Source organism: Agaricus bisporus (genome assembly GCF_000300575.1).
Source record: "Agaricus bisporus var. bisporus H97 unplaced genomic scaffold AGABI2scaffold_3, whole genome shotgun sequence".
NCBI classification, from domain to species: Eukaryota; Fungi; Basidiomycota; class Agaricomycetes; order Agaricales; family Agaricaceae; genus Agaricus; species Agaricus bisporus.
In genome coordinates this window covers 1,742,821-1,766,981 of record NW_006267366.1, presented here as the reverse complement: position 1 = coordinate 1,766,981, position 24,161 = coordinate 1,742,821, and the positions used below count along the sequence as shown (strand labels likewise).

The 24,161-nt window shown below is 46.0% G+C and overlaps 9 protein-coding genes across 9 annotated transcripts; 6 read left to right on the top strand and 3 right to left on the bottom strand.

Moving 5' to 3' along the window:
* Nucleotides 1–2,002: 2,002 nt before the first annotated feature.
* On the top strand, nucleotides 2,003–3,629 carry AGABI2DRAFT_177384 (hypothetical protein; the record flags this gene model as incomplete). Its single annotated transcript, XM_006459381.1, has 8 exons — nucleotides 2,003–2,138; nucleotides 2,191–2,255; nucleotides 2,315–2,446; nucleotides 2,497–2,666; nucleotides 2,722–3,241; nucleotides 3,299–3,363; nucleotides 3,424–3,568; nucleotides 3,606–3,629. The coding sequence occupies 8 exons, from the start codon at nucleotides 2,003–2,005 to the stop codon at nucleotides 3,627–3,629; spliced, it is 1,257 nt and encodes a 418-aa protein (XP_006459444.1).
* Nucleotides 3,630–3,750: 121 nt separating this feature from the next.
* AGABI2DRAFT_201698 (hypothetical protein) lies at nucleotides 3,751–7,548 on the bottom strand. Its single transcript, XM_006459380.1, has 16 exons — nucleotides 7,174–7,548; nucleotides 7,072–7,125; nucleotides 6,833–7,019; nucleotides 6,585–6,777; nucleotides 6,141–6,535; nucleotides 5,962–6,085; nucleotides 5,843–5,910; nucleotides 5,532–5,792; nucleotides 5,364–5,481; nucleotides 5,236–5,307; nucleotides 4,936–5,187; nucleotides 4,749–4,873; nucleotides 4,601–4,698; nucleotides 4,391–4,539; nucleotides 3,959–4,332; nucleotides 3,751–3,895 (listed from the first exon to the last, which is right to left on the bottom strand). The coding sequence occupies exons 1-15, from the start codon at nucleotides 7,191–7,193 to the stop codon at nucleotides 3,962–3,964; spliced, it is 2,487 nt and encodes an 828-aa protein (XP_006459443.1). The 5' UTR covers nucleotides 7,194–7,548; the 3' UTR covers nucleotides 3,751–3,895; nucleotides 3,959–3,961.
* A 722-nt stretch (nucleotides 7,549–8,270) lies between these two features.
* On the top strand, nucleotides 8,271–8,896 carry AGABI2DRAFT_116414 (hypothetical protein; the record flags this gene model as incomplete). Its single annotated transcript, XM_006459379.1, has 5 exons — nucleotides 8,271–8,287; nucleotides 8,341–8,380; nucleotides 8,437–8,590; nucleotides 8,648–8,670; nucleotides 8,720–8,896. The coding sequence occupies 5 exons, from the start codon at nucleotides 8,271–8,273 to the stop codon at nucleotides 8,894–8,896; spliced, it is 411 nt and encodes a 136-aa protein (XP_006459442.1).
* Nucleotides 8,897–11,117: 2,221 nt separating this feature from the next.
* AGABI2DRAFT_191417 (hypothetical protein) lies at nucleotides 11,118–12,238 on the top strand. The gene is made up of 3 exons (XM_006459378.1): nucleotides 11,118–11,396; nucleotides 11,450–11,675; nucleotides 11,729–12,238. Exons 1-3 carry the CDS (start codon nucleotides 11,128–11,130, stop codon nucleotides 11,831–11,833), a joined length of 600 nt encoding a protein of 199 aa, XP_006459441.1. The 5' UTR covers nucleotides 11,118–11,127; the 3' UTR covers nucleotides 11,834–12,238.
* A 44-nt stretch (nucleotides 12,239–12,282) lies between these two features.
* Nucleotides 12,283–13,235, bottom strand: AGABI2DRAFT_116412 (hypothetical protein; the record flags this gene model as incomplete). Its single annotated transcript, XM_006459377.1, has 4 exons — nucleotides 12,283–12,809; nucleotides 12,948–12,975; nucleotides 13,015–13,161; nucleotides 13,215–13,235. 4 exons carry the CDS (start codon nucleotides 13,233–13,235, stop codon nucleotides 12,283–12,285), a joined length of 723 nt encoding a protein of 240 aa, XP_006459440.1.
* Nucleotides 13,236–15,448: 2,213 nt separating this feature from the next.
* Nucleotides 15,449–17,283, top strand: AGABI2DRAFT_191416 (hypothetical protein). Its single transcript, XM_006459376.1, has 10 exons — nucleotides 15,449–15,813; nucleotides 15,861–15,894; nucleotides 15,947–16,015; nucleotides 16,065–16,118; nucleotides 16,164–16,237; nucleotides 16,292–16,350; nucleotides 16,405–16,534; nucleotides 16,585–16,646; nucleotides 16,703–16,740; nucleotides 16,797–17,283. The coding sequence occupies exons 1-10, from the start codon at nucleotides 15,560–15,562 to the stop codon at nucleotides 17,106–17,108; spliced, it is 1,086 nt and encodes a 361-aa protein (XP_006459439.1). The 5' UTR covers nucleotides 15,449–15,559; the 3' UTR covers nucleotides 17,109–17,283.
* A 239-nt stretch (nucleotides 17,284–17,522) lies between these two features.
* On the top strand, nucleotides 17,523–19,558 carry AGABI2DRAFT_191415 (hypothetical protein). The gene is made up of 18 exons (XM_006459375.1): nucleotides 17,523–17,676; nucleotides 17,738–17,772; nucleotides 17,822–17,836; nucleotides 17,887–17,948; nucleotides 18,009–18,049; nucleotides 18,103–18,208; nucleotides 18,259–18,288; nucleotides 18,347–18,381; nucleotides 18,431–18,454; nucleotides 18,506–18,559; nucleotides 18,623–18,748; nucleotides 18,804–18,872; nucleotides 18,925–18,964; nucleotides 19,017–19,066; nucleotides 19,112–19,163; nucleotides 19,221–19,247; nucleotides 19,300–19,383; nucleotides 19,431–19,558. Exons 1-18 carry the CDS (start codon nucleotides 17,609–17,611, stop codon nucleotides 19,455–19,457), a joined length of 945 nt encoding a protein of 314 aa, XP_006459438.1. The 5' UTR covers nucleotides 17,523–17,608; the 3' UTR covers nucleotides 19,458–19,558.
* A 140-nt stretch (nucleotides 19,559–19,698) lies between these two features.
* AGABI2DRAFT_191414 (hypothetical protein) lies at nucleotides 19,699–21,098 on the bottom strand. The gene is made up of 3 exons (XM_006459374.1): nucleotides 20,243–21,098; nucleotides 20,158–20,185; nucleotides 19,699–20,094 (listed from the first exon to the last, which is right to left on the bottom strand). The coding sequence occupies exons 1-3, from the start codon at nucleotides 21,077–21,079 to the stop codon at nucleotides 19,949–19,951; spliced, it is 1,011 nt and encodes a 336-aa protein (XP_006459437.1). The 5' UTR covers nucleotides 21,080–21,098; the 3' UTR covers nucleotides 19,699–19,948.
* A 1,178-nt stretch (nucleotides 21,099–22,276) lies between these two features.
* Nucleotides 22,277–24,136, top strand: AGABI2DRAFT_116408 (hypothetical protein; the record flags this gene model as incomplete). Its single annotated transcript, XM_006459373.1, has 8 exons — nucleotides 22,277–22,345; nucleotides 22,400–22,507; nucleotides 22,560–22,760; nucleotides 22,814–22,821; nucleotides 22,872–22,962; nucleotides 23,029–23,463; nucleotides 23,523–23,757; nucleotides 23,814–24,136. 8 exons carry the CDS (start codon nucleotides 22,277–22,279, stop codon nucleotides 24,134–24,136), a joined length of 1,470 nt encoding a protein of 489 aa, XP_006459436.1.
* Nucleotides 24,137–24,161: the final 25 nt, after the last annotated feature.

Below are 24,161 nucleotides of genomic sequence, written 5' to 3'. Positions count from 1 at the left end.
TTTATCTTTATTTCTGCTGTTGTGTGACAGATATGGCGGTTCAAATGGTCACCATGAATGCGGCATGAATATAAAGACATCCCGGATGCATTCGTGAACAGCCTTTCATTGGCATCTCCGATATTACCCAGAATATGATTACTATGATTCGACAGCCACTCCTCTCCCGGAGATTCCCTGAAGCAATGTTCTTATGACGACTTAGAGACAGGATCTTTACCCAGGATACGATTTCTATGATTCGACAGCGACTCTCCGTAAAACGTGTTTATGAGCTTGACCCTAGAGATATATGATTCGGCATCTGGTGGAGAGGGAGGTGCCGTTCAGATCAACGAAAGTTATCTCGCGCTTTGGAGGATATGGTGCATTGCCGGCGACATTTGTTCACCAACCGTATGAGGAGGAAGGACTGGATTGCAGATGGGCGTATTGTATTAGGTATTACGCAGACCAGGAAGGGGCCATAAATACTTGAAAGTGCCGTGAGTAGGGAAGAAACCAAGGGACCTAGGAAATACGAGAATGAGAGACAAATAGGGTGCGTCCGTCGGGGAAAACAGAAAAACAGAGTAAATCAAGGAGATGAGTCAGTCGTATTAATTGTAAATATCTTAGAGGCTGAGCCTCAGATGAGTTAATCTTGACGAGCTTTTTGCCACCGACACAGGCCCTGATTGATCGCGAACCGTTCTGCTCAGGGCTTCTATAGTGATGTGGGCAAAGAGCACCCTGAATTTGCAGATGAGGGCTGATCTTAGTGAGGCGCTCGTCCGAGATGGTAATGGATAAATGATGCGAGGAGTGGGTTTGATTTTGAAACGTGAGTTTGCAAAACTACTCCGCGTTTCGAGACATGTAAAGAGCGTAGTTGGGCAGATTGTTGCCCTCCATTATTTTGGGAATCGTCGGGGATCGGGCTTGGCTTGAAATCAAATGACCAAGGTCTTTGTGGAGTCCAGAGGAAGCGGGCAAGGCGGAGGGAGTTTCAGTAGAATCGATGAGAGATTACAATGATGAAGTTGTTCAAGGCAAGGTTGATTATGGTTATATTTGTGTGGGCCGGGAGGATACCCTAGGACACCTAGGCAACAACATCAGTGTGTCAGTGAGATGCCGGCATCGTATATTTTTATCGTTGAAAGAACGGGATAAATGAATTGAAGCTGACGTTCGTTTTAATCCTGAAATAGCTAAATAAATTAGGCCAAGCCATTCAATTTAAGATCTTTTTAGTCACTCCCTGAATGTGTAGAAGCAGGCGTAGAAAGAGAATTACCCATTTGGTAGATGATCTTCATTGACGTTGATGCCTTCGAGTTTCGTTGAACTAGGTCGACGACTTGTGGTTTTTTATTTAACTACCTATACGCCTTTGTTTCATTCAACGGCGAGATGAGTTATATGCGCGATTGGTAGCCAACTTATCCTCGGTCCAGCACGACAAGTATATGAAGTATTAACATTCCTTGATGAGCGAACAGTTTGAGCAGAGCATAGAGGAACGCCGTGCCGCCCGCGAGCGAAACAAGAGGTGTGACAAATGAAGAACACCATCGCCTTTCTACCTTCGCGGGCTCGTCTTCTGGCACTTAGGCCTCGAGCTCATTGTTTGTTGACCCTCACGACGTAGCCAAGATCAGATTACTTTCTTGAATAGTCAAAACAAAAATTCGCGGTGTATTTCTCGAGTCTCGTGCAAGGGTAACTTGCGAGCCGTTTGGGTGTAACCGCGTTTTTTCTGCCTCTCTCAGGCAACATCATCGGTTAAAGTTATATTGTCTCTATGTTCTGATGGTTTGACATATTACTTACCACGAGCAAGGTAACGATAAGCCCTCGGCGTTGCCACAGAAATTACAAGATCGCTTGCTGACTGAAATATTAATCAAGGGCAGAATAACAAGGGCCAGTGGGTACAAAATGAGGACCTACGAACGAAGTAAATGTAGTGCCCCTCTTATCGCTAGCAAACCCATTCTTCAGTTTCCCTCTCTAGACCATGCAGCTTGGCTTCGCCTCGATAATTATTTCCCTCTTGTTGGTACATCATGCCACTGGCGCTGCTATGAATCCTACGTCAGCTTCAACTAAGATATTGGGTGACGCAAAGGGACTTGCGGCGGGGGCAGCATATTGTGAGATTTTTTTTCTACTGCCGCACCATTCTGGAGTTGATCCTCTCCACAGTTATCACAAATAATCCCGACGGTAACTTCATTGTCGCCGCGGAAATAGGTACAGACGGCGAGCTGGTGAGAACACAGCTCCAAAATTCATACTCACTAGCTGATCCGACTTTGAACCATCACAGACTCTGACAAGAGCTGTTGACGCAGGGGGTCTCGGTGCCCATGGTCTAGTCGATCCTATTACCCCTGAAGCTCTGTTCAGTCAAGGTTGCATCAAGGCTTCCAGTAAGGCGAATATTCTCGCGACCGTCAATGTCAGTTCAATCCTTTATCATGGCTTCTCATTTCTGAGAACATCGTCCAGGCTGGTTCCAACACGCTTTCAGTCTTCAACATTGACCCAAATGATCCGACAAACCTGCGAATGATAGGAAAACCCATATCCAGTGGCGGGGAATTTCCTGTCTCGGTTGCTTTCAATAAAGCTGGTGATATGCTTTGTGCGGTAAATGCCGGTGCTATCAATGGGGTCAGGTACAACAATTATGACTCTACTCTCTGAACCTGATCTCACTAAATTGGATATTAGTTGCTACTCGATCGATAAACAAAGAGGTTTAATGCCACTTCCAAATACCGTTCGTTCATTGGGATTAAACCAAACAACTCCTGCGACTGGACCCCCGGGGACTGCCGGTCAAATTATCTTTACAGAGGACGAGAAGCAACTCATGGTAGCAGTCAAGGGTACACCTCCACAACCAGGTTTCTTCGCTGTTTGGGATGTTCTGGACAGGTCGCTCTCTAGGAACTACAAGCATATTTCACTCGCTCAGGGCGTCTTGCTTCCCTTCTCCATGACTGTAATCCCGAACAAGAATGCAATACTGGCCGCAGATGCCGGCCTCGGCTTCGACATTGTCGATTTAGCGGACGCGGGTTCCAGAAGCCGAAGCAACAGATCTTCAGCCACCAAGATCGAAGGGCAGGGCGCGACATGTTGGTCAGCTTACAGCGCAAGTACGGGTAACTTTTACTTCACCGACGCCGTAACATCCTTGATCACCGAAATCAACATCGATGACAATTTAAAACCGACCATTGTCAAGGTGGATACTTTATTTGTTTTATATCCTGAGTCAGAGACTTACAACATTTATCCCTAGCAATATCCTCAAGGTCCTACTTCCACCACAATTGACTTCGACATCGCGTCTGTTGCTGATAAGGAGTAAGCATCCATCCGAATTTGATCTCGTGCCTATGTGTGAGCTCATACACGGCTAACCAGTTTCATATACGTTCTCGCCGCAAATGCGACGGCTGTTTACGCCGTGTCATTGGATGGACCGGGTCAGACTACTAATATCCAGAAACTTGACATCTCAGGCCCTGCATGCAGGGCTGATCTAACGATCGGTGCCGATTCTTTTATTGTTATTTCATATTATGATTCTTACTCCTCGCTGCTAGATGCTAACAACCTTCAAGGAATGACAGTGTATATAAAGGGCAGGATAACCGCTACCCATCCTTATAATATTAAGGAAACCGACCTATGAGGCCACGCGGTCGTTGCTTGAATTGATACTCCTAACATGTTTCTGGCTATTCATGTAACTGTAATCTATATATTGTTTAAAGTCAGTACACCCCCACTCCGGCTTTAGATATCGGTTGCCCTGTACACATACAGTACCGTTTCGTGGGCGGTAAACTAACTACTTATAGTAAAATACAAGCTATTCTTAGACATACAAAACCTGATAGAGATCAACTCATCTGCTCATCAGATCCACTGTCATATCTCATATCCAAAGTCATACCTTCTATAGATCCCACTCGGTCCACATCACTGGTTCAGCCATAGCCGGAGTCTGAGGAACGTATTCTACGGTTTCAATAAGTTCCACAAGTCTATCAGCAAAACTTCCGTCCTGGCCCTTGCTGCCTCTCATGGCTAGCAAGATCCGATCGTCCTTATTATGGGTCGGAGGGCCACTATACATCAGCCGGACATCCGCCCCTTCAAGTACCTGTACGATCTTTCCCGTAGCGATATCCCTGATCTCGATGAATCGTGAAGACACAAGTACTATATTGTTGCCGCGTTGAGCAAAAGCACTGACTGGTGTCTCCCATCGGATGTAACCAAAGGAGCGAGTTGGGACACCTTGCTTAGTAACATAATAACCGATCGCTACGCCGCACCGACGGTCAAGCACGGTCAATTGAAAGGCTGTTTAATTGGTACCCACAGTCATATATCATCAAAAGCTCATGGGCGTCGACACGAACAAGTCCCAGCGCCTTTGCATGGCGGATACGATCTTGCAGAGTGGACAGCAATACGCTGGACATAGTGTTTCGTAGGTCGGGCACAACAGCTACCGCTGACTGACTTAGGCTGTGCACAACAATTCAATATCGAGTTACTGAAGGTAATGAAGATCAACTGAATCACATACTTGATCGGATCAACGACAACAATCTTGTCTTGACTGCACACCGCTAAAGTTCTGGCTAAAGGAACGATATCGGAAGTATCACGCGGAATGAAACCCGGCTTGGAGAAGATTAGAGCATAACAAATGACGCACAAAACTAATTTCGTACTTCACTGCAGGGTTTAAACGATGAGATTTTTCTCCGCGCGTTGATCTCGATTTGATCATGTGTCACAGCTTCCATAACATGGAGCGTAAGTGTTGTACTGAGGCGTCGTTTTGTCGCGTATATCACTGAAAGCAATAAAAAAGGTATCAGCCATGTGTGAGTCGGCGGGCTGATTTTGATGGAATACCTAGCGCTCTACCGTTCACTTGCGCACATTTACAAATCACAATGTTCGATTCGTCACCGCCGACTTTTTCGGTTGATGCACTCAATGCGTCACGATTGGTCTGGTCTAATGCCAAGCGAGCCAAAAGTTCCAACGAGTATGATGTGACTGCCTGATCCGAGTGAACGATGAATTTATTAAACACTTTATCGCCGATAGCTTGCAGAACCCCTATATATTTCGGATTGGAATAGTCCAGAGCCTTTTTAAAAGCTTTCAAAGAGCGTCAATTATAATTTAGCACACAGATTAAATACACACCTTCGTGGCCAGCGACCGAAACATAGATACCAGTCGGACAACCCACAGCTAAAAACTTCCGGCCATCAAAACCTTAGAGCGGATACGATGAACAAGAGGATAAGTGGGAGAAGAACAGATGCACTTACAAAACGGAACGGCCGATGTTATTCTTCCGGACTTTGGTGGATCTGATGTCGCAGGCGATACGAGAAATGAGTCAGGTACCCGAAAAAATCGACTCGAGATATTTTCGGCTTCGAACCACTACAGAATTTTCAGTGAACGATAGCTGCGAGATCGAGATTCTGGTCCACCTTGTTAGAATCCTCCCTGACTCGGTGAACGGCAATGCATTCCGATAGTACAGATTGCCACTTCTGGCGCTGCGTTTCGGATTCGACATATAATGTATAGCGCCGAGATATACGACTTGATGCGTGATAAATTGTAAAGGGATAGATTGGTACTGAATGTGACCACAACGAGTCCAACAATCTTCTGTCCTCGCTTCGTTCCCTCCGAGAGTCGGTTGGATCCGCAAAACCCGCGAGTCTCAAGAATGATAATGGGATAGGCTGAAGTCGTGATCAAAAAGACGTTCTGTATTTAGAATTTTTTGACAAACCCGAGATACAAGATGTCGTTTGATGACGGAGTTGTTCGGTTTACTATTCTCTTCCCGAGTAATCAACACTTTTCGAGAACGTAAGGAGAAAAAAGAAAAACATTATTCAGATTACTCACCGTAATTATCCAGAAGCGATAGGGCGAGATCTTCCCATTCATGGAAACTGGCCTCGGACTTAACTCTCCTGGCAACTGAGCTCGAATAGACAAGGGTACGACTTTCATCATAGAAATCCATGTCCTGGATCACCGGATCAGACGAAGACTCAAGATAACCGAGATCAACCAACACTCACAATAATCTCGCCTTTTTGATATACAAGACTTTCGCAGAGACTCCAAAATTTGACTTTGCCTTCGGCGGCTTCAATACCAGGTTGCGTACTCTTGATAAATGGATTAAGGATCCCTAGGATCAGAGGCAATGCTTCCAGATCAGGATGCTCAAAACCTTGTTCGGTAGACTTCAAAGCTTCTTCCAACAACAAGTTCAACCGAGGAAGTTTGGTAACTGGGCGTGATAAAAGAGTGATCAGATCACGTTTGCGAACGCGTGCGTCATTGGACGTTGTTTGTAGGAATCGTTCGTAGGCACGATTGCATTTGAGTTCATTCCTGTGATACGATTCAGCCATAGGATAGCGCTTAATATATGTTTCATAAGCAGATCGAAATTCTGATTTTAGCGTTTCTTTTGAGCTCGTTAATACTTCGTAAGTGCGGCCAAAGTGAACGCTCACGATCAAGTATGATATCTCCCACTGTTTGTAAGACGGGATGTTGCTCGCGTTGACGTGCGAACAGCTGCTTCAGCAAATGTTGGTGAAAATTCAATATTTCATGGAAGTTTCCGAACACATCGGTAATGAAACCAGGCAACCTCCGCTCGGGGATGATATGAGGGTTCGCGCGGCGGATACCATCGATGTATAACTAGAAACCAATTATTCATCGTCATGAAATCCAACGCTTGTCGAGGGAATCCTACCTGTTGAACGAGTTCCAGGTCATTCACATAATCACGTTCACCCTTGATGATCTCAAAAATTATAGATTGTCTGCGGACTTCCTTTTTGCCTAGAGCATCTTGAGCTCCTTCTGGAACCAATCGATGCCATTCTTGATCTTCAATTCTTAATTTTCCTTCTTGAAAGCGAATAATCATATCATCTGAGCTGAGACTATCAATGTGTCATGTTAAAGCATGTTGGAATTAAAGAAAGAGACCTGCTTAGACTCGGCAAGACCCGACGATAATTTCTCGATTGAGCTGTCCCTGAACTGCAATAGCTTAGCATTTATCACACATGCAAATGATAGATGGCGGACCTCAAACTCTCTCTTATCATCAGATGGATACTCAGAATTTACATGACGCGCCGGAATTGATGCTCGGTGGGGCCTGCTGAGTTCGCCAACACTACGGGATTGGGAGAGAAGTCGAGGTGGTACGACTAACCCAGGCATTTCCCCTCCATATGGTTGTGGAAACGCTATCGGAGTATTCAACGCAGGTTCGGTGTAAGGCGTTTCAGGTGCACTATATGGATACGCGTTCATGGAAAGAACACGAGGTCGAGGTCTATTCTGATACTGGGAGTCGTCCCAGGAACTGGGCAGGGGGGGAGCAGAATGATGGATAACGGATCCCGAGAATGTAACGTCGGGCATACTGATGTGCATGAGGGGCCGTTCTCCATCACGACCTGGAATGTCGGGCAGTGGGTGTGATGTTGACATAGTCGTATAAAGCAAGATTAGGCTGGGAAAACAGGCTGAATCTGGTCACGGCTTCAACTAAGACCCCGAAAGATCCTTATTCTGATACGACGTCAATATTCGCGTCAATTCCAAATCCTGATACAGCCGCCCGTGCCACTACTTCCCTTACTTGATCAGATCACCCACTACTCGGTCTTTGTCCATATGCAGACTGCGGCAAAAAAAATCCAAAGAAAGAAAAAAGAAAAGAAAAAGAAAAAAAGGTTGTAGTCGAAACATTTGCTGACCGGCTCTATTCGGTTGCTGGGGCGTACACCGGGAAGTCTGAACTAATCGTCGCCCAAAATCCAGCCAGAAACAATGAACACGCGGACCAGTGGCGTCTACAAGGGAATGTCGAGGCTGACTCTGTTACAATCATGTTTAGATCACCTTTAGAAACATCGGGTTCTTCATACTCTTATCCTAGGTTTATGCTCCTCTGACTCAGTGGCATCTGTCACAAGGACTTGTGAAGCAAATGTAAGGTTCATTGGAGCTGGCAGGTGAGTTGAAGTAGTGACTCGGTTTACTCATCGCATTTCGGGACTTTGAACCGGCAACTATGAGCTTTGCACAAAATGGATGGATGGCTGGAGGAATAAAAAGCCTACGTGTGACGGCTTTTACAATCTAACTTTCCTCACATCGTTTACACTCCAGAAATGTGCCACTACAGACAGTGAGTGGTAATCCACATGTCAAATTATGTTGAAGTTCAACCTTTTTGACTAGGGTTAACAAACACTTCTCCTGCGGCCATGTCATTGTTCAAGTACGTTTTCAATCTCAACCTCTATAGCGACCCATATTGACATAGTGTGTTTTCAGCCCGATGAATTGGTTAGTGAATGCACACAAGGATCCGTTTGTACCCATTCTCATGGGGCTCCTAGATCATCTGCTTCGGAACGAGATGCAAATTCAGCCCCAAGCACCCGCAGGATTGCAAGCCTCCCAGTTGCTCCCAAACCTGCTGGCAATAGTATGTGATTTGTTAACTTGTTTCGCAGACCGTAGTCTGACTAGTTTTCATTCTCAGCCGACAAGCACCCGAGCGGTATAGTGAGTTGTCTTCTTTATTCTGACTGGGAACTTGAACTGATGATATCAGCCCTTCAAATTAACGGACCTTGCCATTCATGTGGTGGCTAAGGAACATATGGCTGCCGGATCATTCCTCGTTCCACTGTCGTCGGCGTGTGGTCTACTGGTTGTTGTATTGTTCATTGACTCGATTTGCGTTTCCGGCGCGCCCATAGAATGTCTCGCTTATTTAGATGTCTTGTAATAGATAAACCCACTATAGATCCCTCTGTTTGTTTATTCGCATTTCCGTTTCCCGCTCATCAAGGATAATGTGAAAAGACAGTCCCAGTGAATTTAATTAGAACGGAATGCATCATCTTGAAGTTGACAGGTTGTCACAATAGTCAGACCGTGAAGACTTTATCGGCTAAGGAATATCGGCACCGGGGTTGTCTCCGACTTTTCCTTGTTTCATTTCCTTCTTATGCTGAGAACGTCATTTCAAAAGAACTCCCAAGCTTGCAAAATCAGGCTGAATTGTTCATCAAGCGACAGCAGAAGTCATCACGGGAAAAAAAAACCCTTTTATCGCGACGCGCTCACTGAAACGATTGGATGTAAAGGCTCATATCTGGTTGGACAGAATATGATCATTGCCTGACGCTACAACTTCAAGAATAAGCCAGTGAGAAGAACTTTTTACAAGATTGTAGATATCCTATAACTACAAGGCCTAGTCCTAATCGGATCACCAAGAAGAGTAAGTGCCATCCGTGTTGTCCGCCCTATCGCTCGTGGACTATGTTTCGCTCGTAGGCGATATGATGATCCCGCTTTAATCACCACCCAAATGTGATGCTAAGGATGACCTGTATGCAAAGCGTCGGCGTTGTTCTATTTTTACTACGGATATAGCGGACATCCGAGGTTCGGAGATACGATTGAGTAGAATATAGAACATAGCGCAAAGCATTAGCCGTTCGGCATGGAGGACACGATGGAAATTGTGAAACCCATTTATTAGTGTTATGTAGTATATTCAGTTTCGTGTATAGCGGACGACATTCCGTAGATGAGGTAACAGGATTATTGTCAATAACTTTAACAAGTCTAAGGACATTGGCCAATGCACGTACGCTTGATATGATTAAAATCGATTGATGGATTAATAGGTAGCATCACGAAGCTGTCTTACACCGCCTCAATGCCGGAAAGATCTATATGAAGAAACTGAGCAATTGTAGCGTGGTAATTGTACATGAGGTGGGACCTTATTCGAATCATGCATATCCACGCTCATCACTTACAATGAATCATTAACAATTGAATCTGATGTGTGTGTCAGTTCAACACTCGCGCGAAAGTAAAAATAGTAAGGGGACTGTTAGAAAACCTGATTAATATTAATAGTTGACAGAGGAGCGGATCTTTAAAACGCTTCATACCAGATTGAAGTCTGGACGACGCACAAGGCCTGCGGACGTTGGAATAATACCACATGCTTCCCACACGAACACGTCACAGACTGCATATTTCGCACGTAATAAATATCGCGGCCGCAACAGCGACACAGGCCTAGAACGGTAGTTTCTGGCATGCCAGCACTGTAAGCGAGGTCAAGTTTCCCCATGCCACCGCAACATCTTCATCAGCATAAACACGTTTGGAAGGGTGTTCACGCAGGAAAAAGGTGGAACATTTTGAAGACGATTATGAGCAATTGTCAAAGATCAATTTAGAATGACGAGAGGCGGGTGAAGGTGAAGGTGTAGTTATGATGTCATGTATTTTCACGTGATGAGACCCTGCCTCGTGTTAGCAGCAAGGCAGCACCGACCTGGCCGAACCGCATTGCAGCTGCTAGCAACCAAGGCAGGTGATGCGAACAATGGTCTGTCACCGCAGAAATTACTCTCTCGCTTATCACGGTTCTTTCCATCAACATTAATCAAGGCGCCATTTCTTCTCTTCTTCTCCTTCACTCGCCTTCCTTCCACACCTTCTGGTTGAGTCTACCTCGTAAGTAGCTTCACAGGCATCACAACTCAACTTAATCTCTCCTCCTCGTCCATGGCAGGTGCGGTAGCGCATTGCGCCCATTACCATCGATCGATCCACCGTCCCCGATCCACACTCCCACTCTATCATCCTTGTGCTCTAAGTGATTGACCAAAGGAAAAAATGCCACCTCATGGACAAAGTCGTGAATACTTGAATACAAGTTCAAGTTCAGGCGGAGTCGCCTCCCCAGGTCGTCTACCACGAGGCAAAACCACGCTGTCATCACCACCGGTGACCCCCGCCATCACCGGCATCGACTACCCCTCTCGAGTCGAAGCTTCAATCGAATTTGACTCTCGTAGATTTCGCTACCAACATCAGGCAACGTCCGCGTCTTCCAGCTATTATCAGGATGCCAATAACCAGCACTTTTACAACCTCCCTCCTGCTGGCGGTTCCTCCATCAATAATGTTGATCATGCTGGCACTGAAATGACAGAGAGGACAGATCTACTTGGCACTCCAGATCTTCCTGCCAATACTGTATCGCTGGACGACATATGGAGTGCTATAAGGCAGAAAAAAGAACGCCAGATGGCCAAAGAGAAGGCCAAGGTTCGGTCTCTCGAAGAAGTCACTCCAGAGCTGTTAGTCTCGAACGAGAATGTATCAGGGCCTTCGCAGGAAGAAACTCCGAGCGTTCGTATCCCTGTCGTCGAAACCCAGGTGTCCCCAGCTAAAATCAAGAAACAAAAGTCCATGTGCGTGAACCTGATATCCAAACAAAAAGATTTGTATTCACGCGTCTCGGTAGATCGACTCTTCGTGAATCGACTGATGGAAAGTCTCTTGTCACAACCTTTGAGATGCCCCCGGAAGTCCAAAGGGAGGATATCCACGTAGGATATCATCGGTCTCGGTTGACTGTGACGTGGTCTACTGTAGAAATGCTCGAATATAACGAGGAGGATGGTATTATTTATAGGGAACGATATGAACACACTCATCACCGGACGATCCCACTTCCTGATGGCACCAAAGTTTGTGTTTTCTACCTTCAGAAGGTTTTCATATCCCTAACTGCCTACTACAGTTTGATGAAGTTCAAGCTTTAATGAACGGTCGCCGGCTTTCTCTCCGCTATCCCAACATGCGCTGTCTTCGGGTCGAAGCACGGTCAAAATCTGGGAACATGTGAATTATGCACATGAAAACACGTTTTGTATTATATACCATTTGTAACATTATACACGTTTGAGCTATCATATAACAAGCAGTGGGCATGAGAGCGCCAGTCTGGGCAACTACCGTAGTATTGACGCGTCGTGGCGGCATGGTGATTTCTAAGAACAGTACGAAGCCAAAGCACTTGTGTTATTATTATTAGGAACGAGATGTGGTGGACGCCGACGAGAAGTTGACTGGCTCGGGCGATACAATCGCCTTTGCATGCCAATGGGTGGGAAAGCAGGCAAAGATCTCTGGTCAAGTGAAACCAGGGAATATAGGCAAAGTTGTTTTGCAGCGGCGGGGAAAATACTTCAGGAATCTAGAGTAACGTTCCCGTTGAAACTCCCAAGGACGGCGACTCCACTGACTTTGTCCCCCTGACAGGATGAGCCCGAGGAAGGAAAAAAAGACTTGTTCTCACTGCTGGAAAACGGCAGGAAACATAACTTGATATGAGGCTTCTGCGCGTGACAGAGAGACAAACTCCAAAGGGAACGGCACTATCGGCTTTGCTTGTTCGTCATCATCCCAACGGGAAGTTTCTGATAAAATACAGTCTCTTGCCTGAGTCCTGTCCAAGGGCGGAGATACTTGCCAACGAGTCATTGGAAGTCGCGGCTCGTTGAGACCTCCTGAACCGGAAAAACATGAAGGTTTCAATAGATTGGCTACTCTGAGTTTGCGTTCAGTGGTAGAAGCATTTCGAGTATATGAGAGATCTATGGGTTCAAAACAGAGGGGAGGCTTGGACTGAGGCGTGTCGATTGGTTGAGCAAGACTTCTAATTGGGTCGACACAAGTTGCGATCGCAGCTTCATATATGCGCTTTTTGAAAGAACGTTTCTTCCGGGTATAAGAAACCTTTTCGGCGAGCTGAGAAGATTGACTGGTTGGGTCGAGTGGTGTAGTCCTTATCACTGTTCGGGAACGTAAATGGAGAAAATCTGCAAAATAGAATCAGCATATTGGCCAAACATATGTAAGATAACTTCTGATGGACCTCGTCGAACGGTTCGCTCATTCTTACACTCTTTCTGAGGCTGGTTACTTGTAGCTTTTTGCAAACGCAAGAAGTCATCCACAGTTATCATACGTGAGGGAGTCCTCATCCTGTAGCAGATTAGGTTAACGCAAAGGAAGTCGAGGTACAGCATGCATGTGCTGCCTTATGTTCTTGATAACCGATGGCCTTGATGCGACTTCAGCTGTGCCTTCGTCCAACTCGGCGCCCGTCATATTCGCAATATAATAACCGAGCGAAGGGTCAATAGCCCTACGTCGTCGCTTTTTCATTACCTGGAGATTTGCATCAGACCTGGGGAAGTGATGGGTGTGGATGAGCGACGTACCACAGCTTCATTATCAGACATAAATCCAAAGAGCGAGCCTGAGGCCCAAGGGAAGGAAGGTCAAATCCCAAGTGGGAAACGAGTCGAAGTCGGACAGGGGCAATATGCACAAATATTTATATACATCGTCATCCCGATTCCCTGAGCTTTCTCTTCAACCAAACTTTTTCTTTTGGACTGGATCCTGATTTCCTACACTCACCTTGAGAAATATGTTATAATAAAAACTGTCGAATAATCTCTTCTCCATATGCATCTCTGTCGCCCATAATAGCTTGGTTTCCTTTGGCTGAACTATATTCGGCTAGTCCTCACGTATCCCATCGACACCGAGAACGATGAGCATCTCATCAGTCTCAAAAGCTTACTTGAAGCTTGGACGTCACCTTCTTACTGGCTGGTTTCCCGTCCGCCCTGATTCCTGCAGCTTAAATGACCCCTCGCACGCAGAATGGCTCTTAACTCATTGTCTATGATGCTCCATCAATCAGTTTAGCTCTTATCCTTTTCATTTTCATATAACCTGTGGTGATATCGAAAAGATCAAGGCAGAGGCCGTTCCAGTTTGATGTTTCAGTCGCTGGCTTATGCACTCTGCTACGTTTTTCGGGAAACAGACTGGCCGCGCTTCCTTTGAATCATTATACAACTATACGTTCCCCCTCTGTAGGCGATCTCGCCTGCAACGACAGTGCGGCTGGTCTATCTTCTAATTCAGAGCCGCTGTGGGTACATCAAATTCCTATATCAAGGTAGGTCAAAGGGTTTATATGAAGAATAAGTCGCTGACGCGTTCACCACTTGGCTTAGGCTTTACCTGAACAATTTCTGGGACCCTTCCCGATGCGAAACACCTCGACCGGGAGTGGCCTGGCTGGCGACAATAACGATAAACGCTCGTTAGAGCCACAACTATATTTCGCTTCATCATGCGATTGATGTCGAAGGTTGTGAGTCGCTTGTCACCACACTTTGAGATTCATCAAGCACCCAATCTCACATGTATAGATTAGTGTTTCGAGTAATTCGTCGCGGAAAAAATTCGATCTAATCTGGTTTCTACACGACACTTCTTCCCCGTGTTTGGTCGTAACACCAGGAAGCAATTTGCTCTAGTCTATCACTCATCCATGGGTATGGACTAAAGCCAATTACATGAGCAAAACGCGGAAACTGATAATATAAATCAAGCTCTCAACTTTTCTTCCTGTAAGCGGTTATAACCTAATTGATCTCATCTTCTACTATTCATGTAATTCGATGCAGCCGTCTTCGCCTGTCGGGGGGTTCAGCTGTGTCTCACTCTTCCCTAGTCTAATTTTGACTATCGAGCACAAACGACTTAATCAAAGTCTGGCCGTGTCGAAAATCTGATCTGTCGATTTTTGAGTCAATATGTTCACAGCCGACTGATTGAAGCTTACCACGACTATCAGGGAAATAGAAGGGGGGGGTGAGGATCGTATGGACGACCGACGAAGCGTTATCCAATAGTTATGTTGATCCAAAATATGGTATCAGCCCCGCCTCCAATCCCGGACAGCTGATTTGTTATTATTCTTCGAACGGCTTTTATACTACTCTGGAGTCTGCGAGAAAGAAAAGCCTATCATACGATCAGCAGAGATTTCTTCGTGATATAGATTGGCGTCTGCTTATTGGAAGAAATTATATACTTGATCTGAGCGGGCCGCCTGTACTGTTCGATGATTGATTTGGAATTGAAATAGATCAATCAGCTGGCCGCCACGGGAAACTGGCGACACGGGGGTAATCATGGAAGCTCAAATGATTCTCTCTGCAAGTAGCTCCAGTAACCTAAGGAAGACTTGCGTACGTCTTTATGGTACGAAACCTCGAACTGTATCCGATTCTCAAGAGTGTATTGCTGATTTACGGAATACTGATTGACAGATGGGGTTTCGGCACGATTTTAACACACTGATGCCATCATCAATGATCATTGATCAATCCAGCGCCGACACCTCCGCTACATGATTCTTACCTGCTTCCGTTCCAGCCTTGAAGTCATTACTAGGAATGAGTTGCTTCAAAGACTACCGCCCACGCTGACAAGAAGTATTTTACATTTTTACCAATCCTTGCCTTTGACGGCTTCAGTCCATTGCTCGATATCAATTCTGTATCACGCTCTTCTTTGACACCTGTCAGCGATGCTTCCAGAGGACTGACATTGGACCAAACAGGGACCAAAGGACCAACTTGTTATACCAGGACTTAAAAGCTTAGATGCCTACTACCTAGTGTCGTTCCCCTCGTACACTACTAGACCGCTATCCCTTCAAGTTAAACCTGGATTAGGCAGATTGGGCACTTGCTTCACAATGCCAAGTCACCATACCGTCGTCGTTTTGTATGATGTAATCGCGTTGACCGCCATGGTCATGTTCATCTGCAGTTTTCTACCAGCGATATTTTCCAGAGGTGTGCAACGGAGCGCTGGGTGGTATAGCCTGATGACGGCGTGGCTTGTTTATGCGTTGAGCTATATATTGCTGGTAGGGAAACAAGAAGGACCGGAACCTGCCTTCGGGCTGTGCATGTTACAGACACTACTGGTGTATGCCGCTCCTTCCTTGTGAGTTTTCTTTCATTCATTCCAGCCAAAGCTCACGTTGTTATGAGGGCTTCGACGAGCATGGTTTGTTACTGCATCGAGGTGTGTCGATCTATCTCTGTCATGCTCCTCGCTGAGCGCTGATGCCCGGTAGTTTTATTTGATTATTTATGGGATTAGGTCTGGGCTCCCCAGACAGCCAAGAACTCTCTTAAGCCTCGTGGTCAGTCGAGTAGCAAGACCGAGCGTAAAACTCATTGAATTTGGGATAGCTGGTCATCATTCCATGGCTTGTCTTCTTGGCCATTGTTATCGAAGGGCTGCTGGTACGGCTGCTCTTGATGATTGTTACGATTTGCTAATGAAATCAGTTGATTTTTCTCGCTAAGAATCCCGTTCAGCGCGCCAAGAATGGTTTCTACTGCCATCTTGAGAATAATATCCCGTCAGTCCAACGAATGCCCCAATGTTTAGGAGGAGTTTGTTCACTCTCAACCAGGGAAACGGTGACTGCAGCTATTGTCTTAATCAACGGGGCGATCTTGTTACCCTTGGAAGGTATGTTGCTGTCCTATATTAAAGACTGTATCATTGAAACGCTTCTTTTCTCAGTTTGGACTGGTGTTATCATGTACCAAAATTGGGACATATTCAAACGTCTGGATCGAGCAGATCGTCAACTCGTTCTCACCGTTTACCTGCGCCTACTAGTTTGTACTCTCGCTGCTTTATTGGCTTTGGTGTGCGTGAAAAACCAATCCAAAGACTCAACTTAGGTGACACTCCTATTAGGTTTTCAATGCTAGCCTTCGTTTTCCCTGAGGCAGATGCTACAAGCATCGTTTACCCCACTAGTAGGTCACGAATCTAAATCCCTCAAGCGTCATTAGTAATACTGAATCGGGAGCAGTTCCCTTTTTCCTTGCCTTTGCGTTTGGGACACAAAAGGTAAAACGCTTGAATTATAGCTATGTAGCTCGGACTCAGGCTGATGAGATTGACAGGATGTCCTTCGTGCTTGGATGTTCTGGAAATCGCCTGAGCCATACAGCTCGATACTTTACGCTAGCTGCCATATGATGACGACCAACGTTTACACTTCTGGAGATACCGTTGTTGATGTATCGACCGATTCAGAGATGCAGTCGATCGAGCAAAAAAGACCTTCTCTTGCTAATTCGATGGGTCAGGCGTTATCGCCAACGATGTCTCCACGGACGAAACAGGATGGTAGTCAAGCGATGTCATCTCGTGGAACGATCCACGTCCGCCTCCCGACGGACGAAACAGTGGCCAACCTCACCACAGAGAGCTGACACATATCGCTCTATTTTCCGACTCTTTGGGATCCTTGTTGTAACCTATTTTACAAGCTTTGCACTTATCATCTGTAATTATATATGTAGACGTAAATATTTCAGTCTTCCAGGGGACTTGGTGCGTTTCCTTAATACGCCACCGTGCTTCATGCTGTGAACTTCGCGTTTTCCTAATAATCCCTATATTCATTTGAAGTTTGGAAGTGGTCAAAATAATGACAACGCTCTCCGAGTCGCCTATCGTTCAATCATTCTCGTTGTTTGACATGATGGTAGATGGACAGTCAAGTTTCAAATTTGTGCAGTAATCTTGCAAGTAAGGAGTTGGACGGTGTACGTTACTTGATGTTCTGGACCGGGTCGGGTACCGGTGGCCCCTATTCCCGAATTGGCACATGATTCGTTTTGTTCTGAAGCGTCATGCAACTGCCACTTCCTGCGCGGCCACACGATTCTCATCTCTCCAAACTATCCGGAACATAACCAATCTAGCAAACATGTTGTACCAGCCCATTGAGCCCTATGAGACTGGCACCATCAAGGTTTCTGACATTCACACACTCTAGTATGCTGTTTTCTCTGGCACTCAGATCTAAACTGATAGCAGAACATGGGTCTACTTAAAGTTATGAGATTTCCGGTAAAAAGGACGGGAATCCAGGTGCGTAGTTTGAAAATTAAGTCGGATCCAGTCTGACGCGTATGTTCAGTCGTATTCCTCCACGGTTGGTTTGTCCCGCGACCTCTTTTGCCTTCGTCGTTACACATAAAACAGGTGGCCCGGGAGGGGGGACCAATGCGAGCGATCGTACTTTCTTCAACCCTGATAAATACAAGGTTCCCTAACTGGCAGGCTACTTTCTCTTTCCTAACGCTGATTCACTTGAATGACTTTAGATTGTCCTTCTCGACCAACGGGGTGCGGGAAACTCTACTCCGTGAGCTCTCTTTATTAGAAGTAATATGAACTCACGACTCATCGATTTTGTAGGAGTGCATGCTTGGAAGAAAACACCACTTGGGACCTTGTGAGTGATATCGAGAAGTTAAGAGCAAAGTTGGATATCGAGAAATGGCACGTTTTTGGTGGATCTTGGGTGCATACCACTCTAGTTGCCGCATTCACCCTTGTTCATACTTGATGTAGGGATCCACACTTTCGTTGGCATATGCCCAGGTAGGTGCCATTTACCATTCTCATGTGATATGATGATCGACCGCCTCGTCCCTCCTAGTCTCATCCTGATCGAATCAAGTCTCTTGTTTTGCGGTGAGGAAGCAATTTGCCCAAAAGTTCTGAGGAATTGATCACCTCGTAGGGGAATTTTTACTTTACGCAAAAGGTGTGTCCTCATGGATAATCGATCAGTCCCGTGAATATACATATAATTTAGTGAACTGCGGTTCTTCTATCAAGACGGGGCCTCTCATATTTTCCCGGATGCTTGGTATGTGTTTGACATCTCAAGCACACACCACCTTCTCTAATGCTCTTTTGATTATCTTTGCAGGGATGAATATTTGGCACCTATCCCTGAGTCTGAACGTGAAGATCTTATCTCTGCTTACCACAAGCGACTCAACTCGGATGATGAAGACACCCGTATAAAGGCGGCGACAGCGTGGTCCAAGTGGGAGTGGGTGCCTCTCCTTCTAATTTGAAGCTGTTTCTTCTTACTCAGAGTTTATCAGGATGTGGACTTCCAAGCTCCATGTCGATCCGGTTCATATTGCGCATGCTGATGATAGCAAATTCGCCAAGTATGTTGGATATTTGTTCGCTATCACAATTATTAACCAGATTCCATTTTAGCGCTTTCGCTCGGATTGAAAATCACTATTTTGTAAACGGGGTTCGTAAGCTTCGCGATGGTATATCTGGATGTAACATCATCTCCTCCTCAGGGATTCATGAGGGATGGTCAGCTACTCGAGAAACAATCTGTTGATAAGATGTAAATTTCTCCTTCTATGCTTGTGCAAAAGCCTGACAGTTCCAGCCGCCATATCCCTACTGTCATCGTCCAAGGGCGGTACGACGTAGTTTGTCCAGTAAGTCTGTTGCTTAGTACCAATCAATCTCGAGCGCTGACACATTAATCACCATAGGCTACGACCGCGTATGCATTGAAGAAGGTTGGTCCACAAACTTAGTCTCCATACATTACTTAGTAGTGTATCCATCAAGGTATTCCCGGAAGCGACGTTGCACATTGTTCCAGACGCCGGTCACTCTGCCCGCGAGCCTGGTATCTCAAAGCTTCTTGTGGAGGTGAGACCTTAGCTTTAGGTCGCGATTGTCACTCATCCCAGCTGTAGGCCACAGACAAGTTTGCAGATCTTTGATTTTGATACCCTGAGAGTCAACAATGTTCGAGGTATTTTAAGTCGGTTCAACTATGCCCTAGCTTCAGCTTATGACACTACAATTTTGCGTTCACATTCTGATATCTGGGGTGATGAGTCCGTCAGCGATAAGCCTCCGCTCCGCGGGCGACTTGATGTTTTTATTATCGGCAGCACGAACAAACGCAATTCCGCTTCCGCAGTGACCAACGCTTGTCACTGAACCACCGGCCTCCAAGAATTCAATCTACTGTGATTCTTACGGCAGTTAAGATCATCGTATGAAATCGAACAAAAAACCGATCCTAAATCCTAGACTCACTGGACTCGAATGGGCGTAGTATCAGTTCTATCTATTAGTCAATGGCAAGACGTGAAATATCAATACAAAATACTGGAACGTTAGAACAGCAAAAGGAAACCCAGATAAACAAGATAGAATCTATTTCTTTACTGTGAACCATCGTTTGATCAGAAGAGGAAATTAACCTCTACGCGATCGGCTGCGGCCAATCTGGCAAGCTCTGCAGCGAGTTATTGGTAGCTTCGCGAACACGTCGCTTGCTGGCCAAATCACCTGATTGTCTATAATTCTCATAAACTTCGCGCATCTGGAAAGTCGATGCAGCGACCGAATCTATGTAGAGTGTCACACGCCAAAGATCAACATAAGACGTCATGGCCATCCATTCTGACTCACCGAAGTTTATGGCGGCTTGCTTTTCCAGCTATGCCACAAGAAATCGTGAGCTCGGAGACAAATTAATACGATAGGGGACACTCACGTCTTGTACTCGAGTAAGCTCCTGTTGGTACTGTTGTACCTGCATATATCCAGAATAACCAAGTGCACCGGCTGCCTGTGTCTGTAACTGCAGCGTCGAGACCTGAGTATTCAACACTCCAACCCGAGCCTGGAGCTCAAACCTCCTGGTCTCCCAAGCGGCCTTCAGCTTGTCAAACAGCGACAAAAACGTCTTCCAAGTGAAAGTATCCCAGGACTCGATTGACGCTTTATGTAACCGTATGTACTCTCTGGGGTGGTGATCACCAGTCGGAGAAAGAGAAGTCGGTCGAGGCGAGAGGACAGGATTGAAGTATGATGCAGATGAGGATTGTCCGCTATTGTTACTGGTCACGGTTGGGGTGACGCCCGCAGTTATTGTAGTCGTAGTCGTAGTCTCGCCCCATCCACGGCCAAGAGCGGAATAAGGATCGAATTGAGATATATAGCCCGGGTTTTGCAATTGCTGTTGCGCTGGATGATATCCAGTTTGTTGTTGTTGTTGCGGTTGTGTCGACGGATTCAAGTAGCTGTAACTACTCCCACTGACGATACCCACTGGGGTCTGAGAGGTCGGATAGCCAGTTTGCTGTGGCTGTTGCATCTGTGGTACGAACATGCCAGTCGGGTTTGAGATCGTCGTCGTCTGCCATTGTGGCTGCTGCTGCTGCTGCTGGGCAGGATACTGGGAATTACCCTGACCCCAGGCTGACTGATTATTAGAGACGATGGTCGGCGGCTGTGATATGTCTGGGAAGCGCTGCGCAGTGGACGCAGTGTGGTCGATGAACGGGTTGTTCGTCATCGGGTGAGTGGCATACGCATGGCTATTGAACATCGAGGGAGACGGATAGACGAGTGTCTGTGCTGTGTCTGTGCTCCCTCCCCTCTCCCGTCATCTCCACGTGACCGCAGTCGATCCCGAGGACTCGACAAACATGCGATGACTGGACGTTGCTCCGGGTCAAAGTGCGCAGCGCGAACCCGTCTTTCTGGAACAGTAGTCGACGTATGGCAGCAGGAATAATCGCTGTGACAGGTACCCTTGAATTCACTATGCATTCGAACAACATGCGAAAGAGGGCTGCTCTTTCATAGACTTTCGAGATCAGATACTAGTATGTACATCCCTTCCTACTTTGCTCCTGTTCCAAATATACGAAACCATCTTTGACCGGTTCACCAGCCGTAAGCAGCTCGGGTATCAAAATGCTGAATACTTATATTTAGGATCTACGTTAAAGATAACATTTCAGTGTATGATGAAACAATCGCGCTGTGTCAGTGGTCTTGGTTTGGAAAAACTTGAAGATGTATTGATTCTGAGGACATCTGCATCATTCGTCGAACAAAAGAAAAGTTGAATTCTCCATTATTGACCTTGCAGGTCAATCTTGAAGCTTGAAGCTTGAAGGAGTAATACTATAATACTGTAGTTGTGGACTTTAGACAATGAGTTATGGACTGGCAACAGCTACGTGTCATACCTTTAAAAACCATTCCCAAAACAAACAAAAAAGAAAAAAATGTTAGAAGATGATTCTGTCGCCAAAATAGGTCACATTATTAGGGTGCCAGCCTGCCAGGACCCCTGGAACAAGCCACAATAGGTTAGTGGTAGAAGCAAGTTTGACAGTGTCTATGTTATGTTCCTCTGGTCTAGTGACGTATCGCGCAGGATGTCACTGGCCAAGCAGAGTTTATCTATTCATCTCGGGCTGTGTCGCTTGTCGGACGCCACGACGGAGTTAATGTGGTTGGACCGGATCTCGTTTTAACGTCTACTTTGGCGCTCGTTGGAGCAGTGAAGGAAAAGAACAGCATCATCTTCCACGACCATCCCACGACATGTTCAGCGCAGCCTTCCTCCCTCGTTGCACCCGGTGTTTCATCAGCACACGGCTTTGTTCATACAATCTTGCCGCTCTGGTGGTCTAGAATCACTGGTCATCCTTGGAACAGGCCGAACGAGAGGAAAGCATCCGTACATAAATACCAAGCAACTTCGACCTGCTTGACCTCACTCTGCCCTGCGATGATTTCTTATTTTGCTCGCCTTGTATCCGCCTTGTGGCCGGCAGTAACCGATTCCTTTCCCAGTTATGTGCGTATCTCATTGTCGGGTTCATTGATATGTTGAACTTGGTGCTGTTCATAGAACCAACCTCTCTACGTGCCTCTAACGGAAAGTGATCCAGAAGTCCAGAACATCATTGACAATGAAACTTGGAGACAATACACAACTCTTGGGCTCACCGCTTCCGAAGTATGTATCTTTCTTTGCCGCAAAACAAGCACTTACAGGTACATAACCGTAGAACCTAACCAGTCTCGCCACTTTGCAAGCTTCCAGCTCTATTCTTAACAGCAGATATTCTGAGGGCACACCTGGTGATCGCTTTTACGGTGGAATGAAGCATATCGATGAACTGGAGATTCTTTGTCAAAAACGTGCCCTTGCTGCGTTTGACCTTGACCCAAATCTTTGGGGTGTGAATGTTCAACCATACTCCGGGAGTGTAAGTGTTCTCTCAATCTACCGATTGATTTTTATCTCATTTCATCATTCAAGACCGCAAAGTATGTATGATCGCCGCCCATAGAGATCTTCTTCCTCACGCCGTGTTAAGTTTTGCAGCGTTGACTGCTATTCTTCAACCTCAAGACCGCCTCATGGGTCTGAAACTTTCCGATGGAGGTCACATCACACATGGCCACCAGGTGCGTGGAAATCTACTCATGGCTGCGCTCACGAATATCTACTTACACACTCTTTAAACTCTACAGATCAGTGCGACAAGAAAGCTCAACTTCTCCTCCGTCTATTTCGAATCACGTCCATTCACCAGTCACCCCGACACTGGGACTGTCGATTATGACAACCTTGCTTCCAGAGCCGAAGAGTTTAAACCTCATCTTATCATGTGTGGCGCTTCTGCCTATCCTCGAGATTGGGACTATGCTCTCATTAGAGCTGTTGCTAATAGTGTCGACGCTTGGGTCATGGGCGATATAGCTCACCTCGGTGGCTTCATTGCCGCCAACGAATTGAATGATCCGTTTCAATATTGCGATATTGTTACTGCAACCACACATAAATCTCTCCGAGGCCCTCGTGGAGGTCTTATATTCTTCAGAAAAAATCATCCTAAAGCCCTGGACCTAGAGAAACGTATAAACGAAGCGGTATCTCCTATTTGTCAGAATGGTCCTCACAATAGTGTAAGTGTGAATTTGGAGATAATTGACACCGGAAATTCATTTTTTTCGGTTTCTTATAGACCATTGCTGCAATCGCTACTTCACTCAAGCAAGTCTGTCAACCTGAATGGAAAGCGTATGCAAAACAAGTACTTTGCAACGCTCAAGTTCTCGCGAAGGCCCTTATAGGCTACGGATACACACTCTTGACGGATGGAACAGATACGCATCTTATCATCTGGGATCTTCGACCGCAAGGCCTCAAAGGAAGTAAGCTTCAAGCACTTGGTGATATAGTAGGTTTCAACCTCAACAGTAAGTTACCCAGCTCGTGTTTTTCCTGATACAGAAACTAATTTATGATTAACTAGTGACACTCGTACCTGGAGAAACCGCCGCTCGATCACCTTCAGGTGTACGTCTAGGCACATGTCTTTTGACGACACGTAACATGAAGGAAAGCGATATCCGCACCGTTGCTAAATTCCTACATCGTGCCGTAGAACTTTCATTACGCCTTCAAGAAGAAGCCGGATCAAAACTTTTAAAGGATTTCAAACGCGTGGCTACCGATCCGAATGGTCGTAATTATGGAGAGGTACAGAAATTGAGTCAGGAAATTCAAGCTTTTGCGATGCGATGGCCTCTGCCTGGTGTAGATGTCAGAAAACTTCGGAAGCCGGCGAATTTTTAATTTTAATGTCTACCATTCGGATGGG

Excerpts from the sequence above, each read along its gene's own strand:
- AGABI2DRAFT_201698 (XM_006459380.1), bottom strand. The coding sequence starts at position 7,193 with ATGATAAGAGAGAGTTTGAG. Across the intron at positions 6,536-6,584 it reads GGGAGATATCATACTTGATC|AAACGCTAAAATCAGAATTT; the intron begins GTGAGCGTTCAC and ends CGAGCTCAAAAG. Across the intron at positions 5,482-5,531 it reads TCAGGGAGGATTCTAACAAG|TGGTTCGAAGCCGAAAATAT; the intron begins GTGGACCAGAAT and ends AAAATTCTGTAG.
- AGABI2DRAFT_191417 (XM_006459378.1), top strand. The coding sequence starts at position 11,128 with ATGACAGAGAGGACAGATCTACTTGGCACTCCAGATCTTCCTGCCAAT. Across the intron at positions 11,397-11,449 it reads ATCAAGAAACAAAAGTCCAT|ATCGACTCTTCGTGAATCGA; the intron begins GTGCGTGAACCT and ends GCGTCTCGGTAG. Across the intron at positions 11,676-11,728 it reads CACTTCCTGATGGCACCAAA|TTTGATGAAGTTCAAGCTTT; the intron begins GTTTGTGTTTTC and ends TGCCTACTACAG.
- AGABI2DRAFT_191416 (XM_006459376.1), top strand. The coding sequence starts at position 15,560 with ATGCCAAGTCACCATACCGTCGTCGTTTTGTATGATGTAATCGCGTTG. Across the intron at positions 15,895-15,946 it reads TGGTTTGTTACTGCATCGAG|TTTTATTTGATTATTTATGG; the intron begins GTGTGTCGATCT and ends GATGCCCGGTAG. Across the intron at positions 16,535-16,584 it reads GCTGCTTTATTGGCTTTGGT|GTTTTCAATGCTAGCCTTCG; the intron begins GTGCGTGAAAAA and ends CACTCCTATTAG.
- AGABI2DRAFT_191415 (XM_006459375.1), top strand. The coding sequence starts at position 17,609 with ATGTTGTACCAGCCCATTGAGCCCTATGAGACTGGCACCATCAAGGTT. Across the intron at positions 18,560-18,622 it reads CATATTTTCCCGGATGCTTG|GGATGAATATTTGGCACCTA; the intron begins GTATGTGTTTGA and ends TTATCTTTGCAG. Across the intron at positions 18,749-18,803 it reads ACAGCGTGGTCCAAGTGGGA|GATGTGGACTTCCAAGCTCC; the intron begins GTGGGTGCCTCT and ends AGAGTTTATCAG.
- AGABI2DRAFT_191414 (XM_006459374.1), bottom strand. The coding sequence starts at position 21,079 with ATGTTCAATAGCCATGCGTATGCCACTCACCCGATGACGAACAACCCG. Across the intron at positions 20,186-20,242 it reads AGCTTACTCGAGTACAAGAC|CTGGAAAAGCAAGCCGCCAT; the intron begins GTGAGTGTCCCC and ends CTTGTGGCATAG. Across the intron at positions 20,095-20,157 it reads GCAAGCCGCCATAAACTTCG|ATTCGGTCGCTGCATCGACT; the intron begins GTGAGTCAGAAT and ends CACTCTACATAG.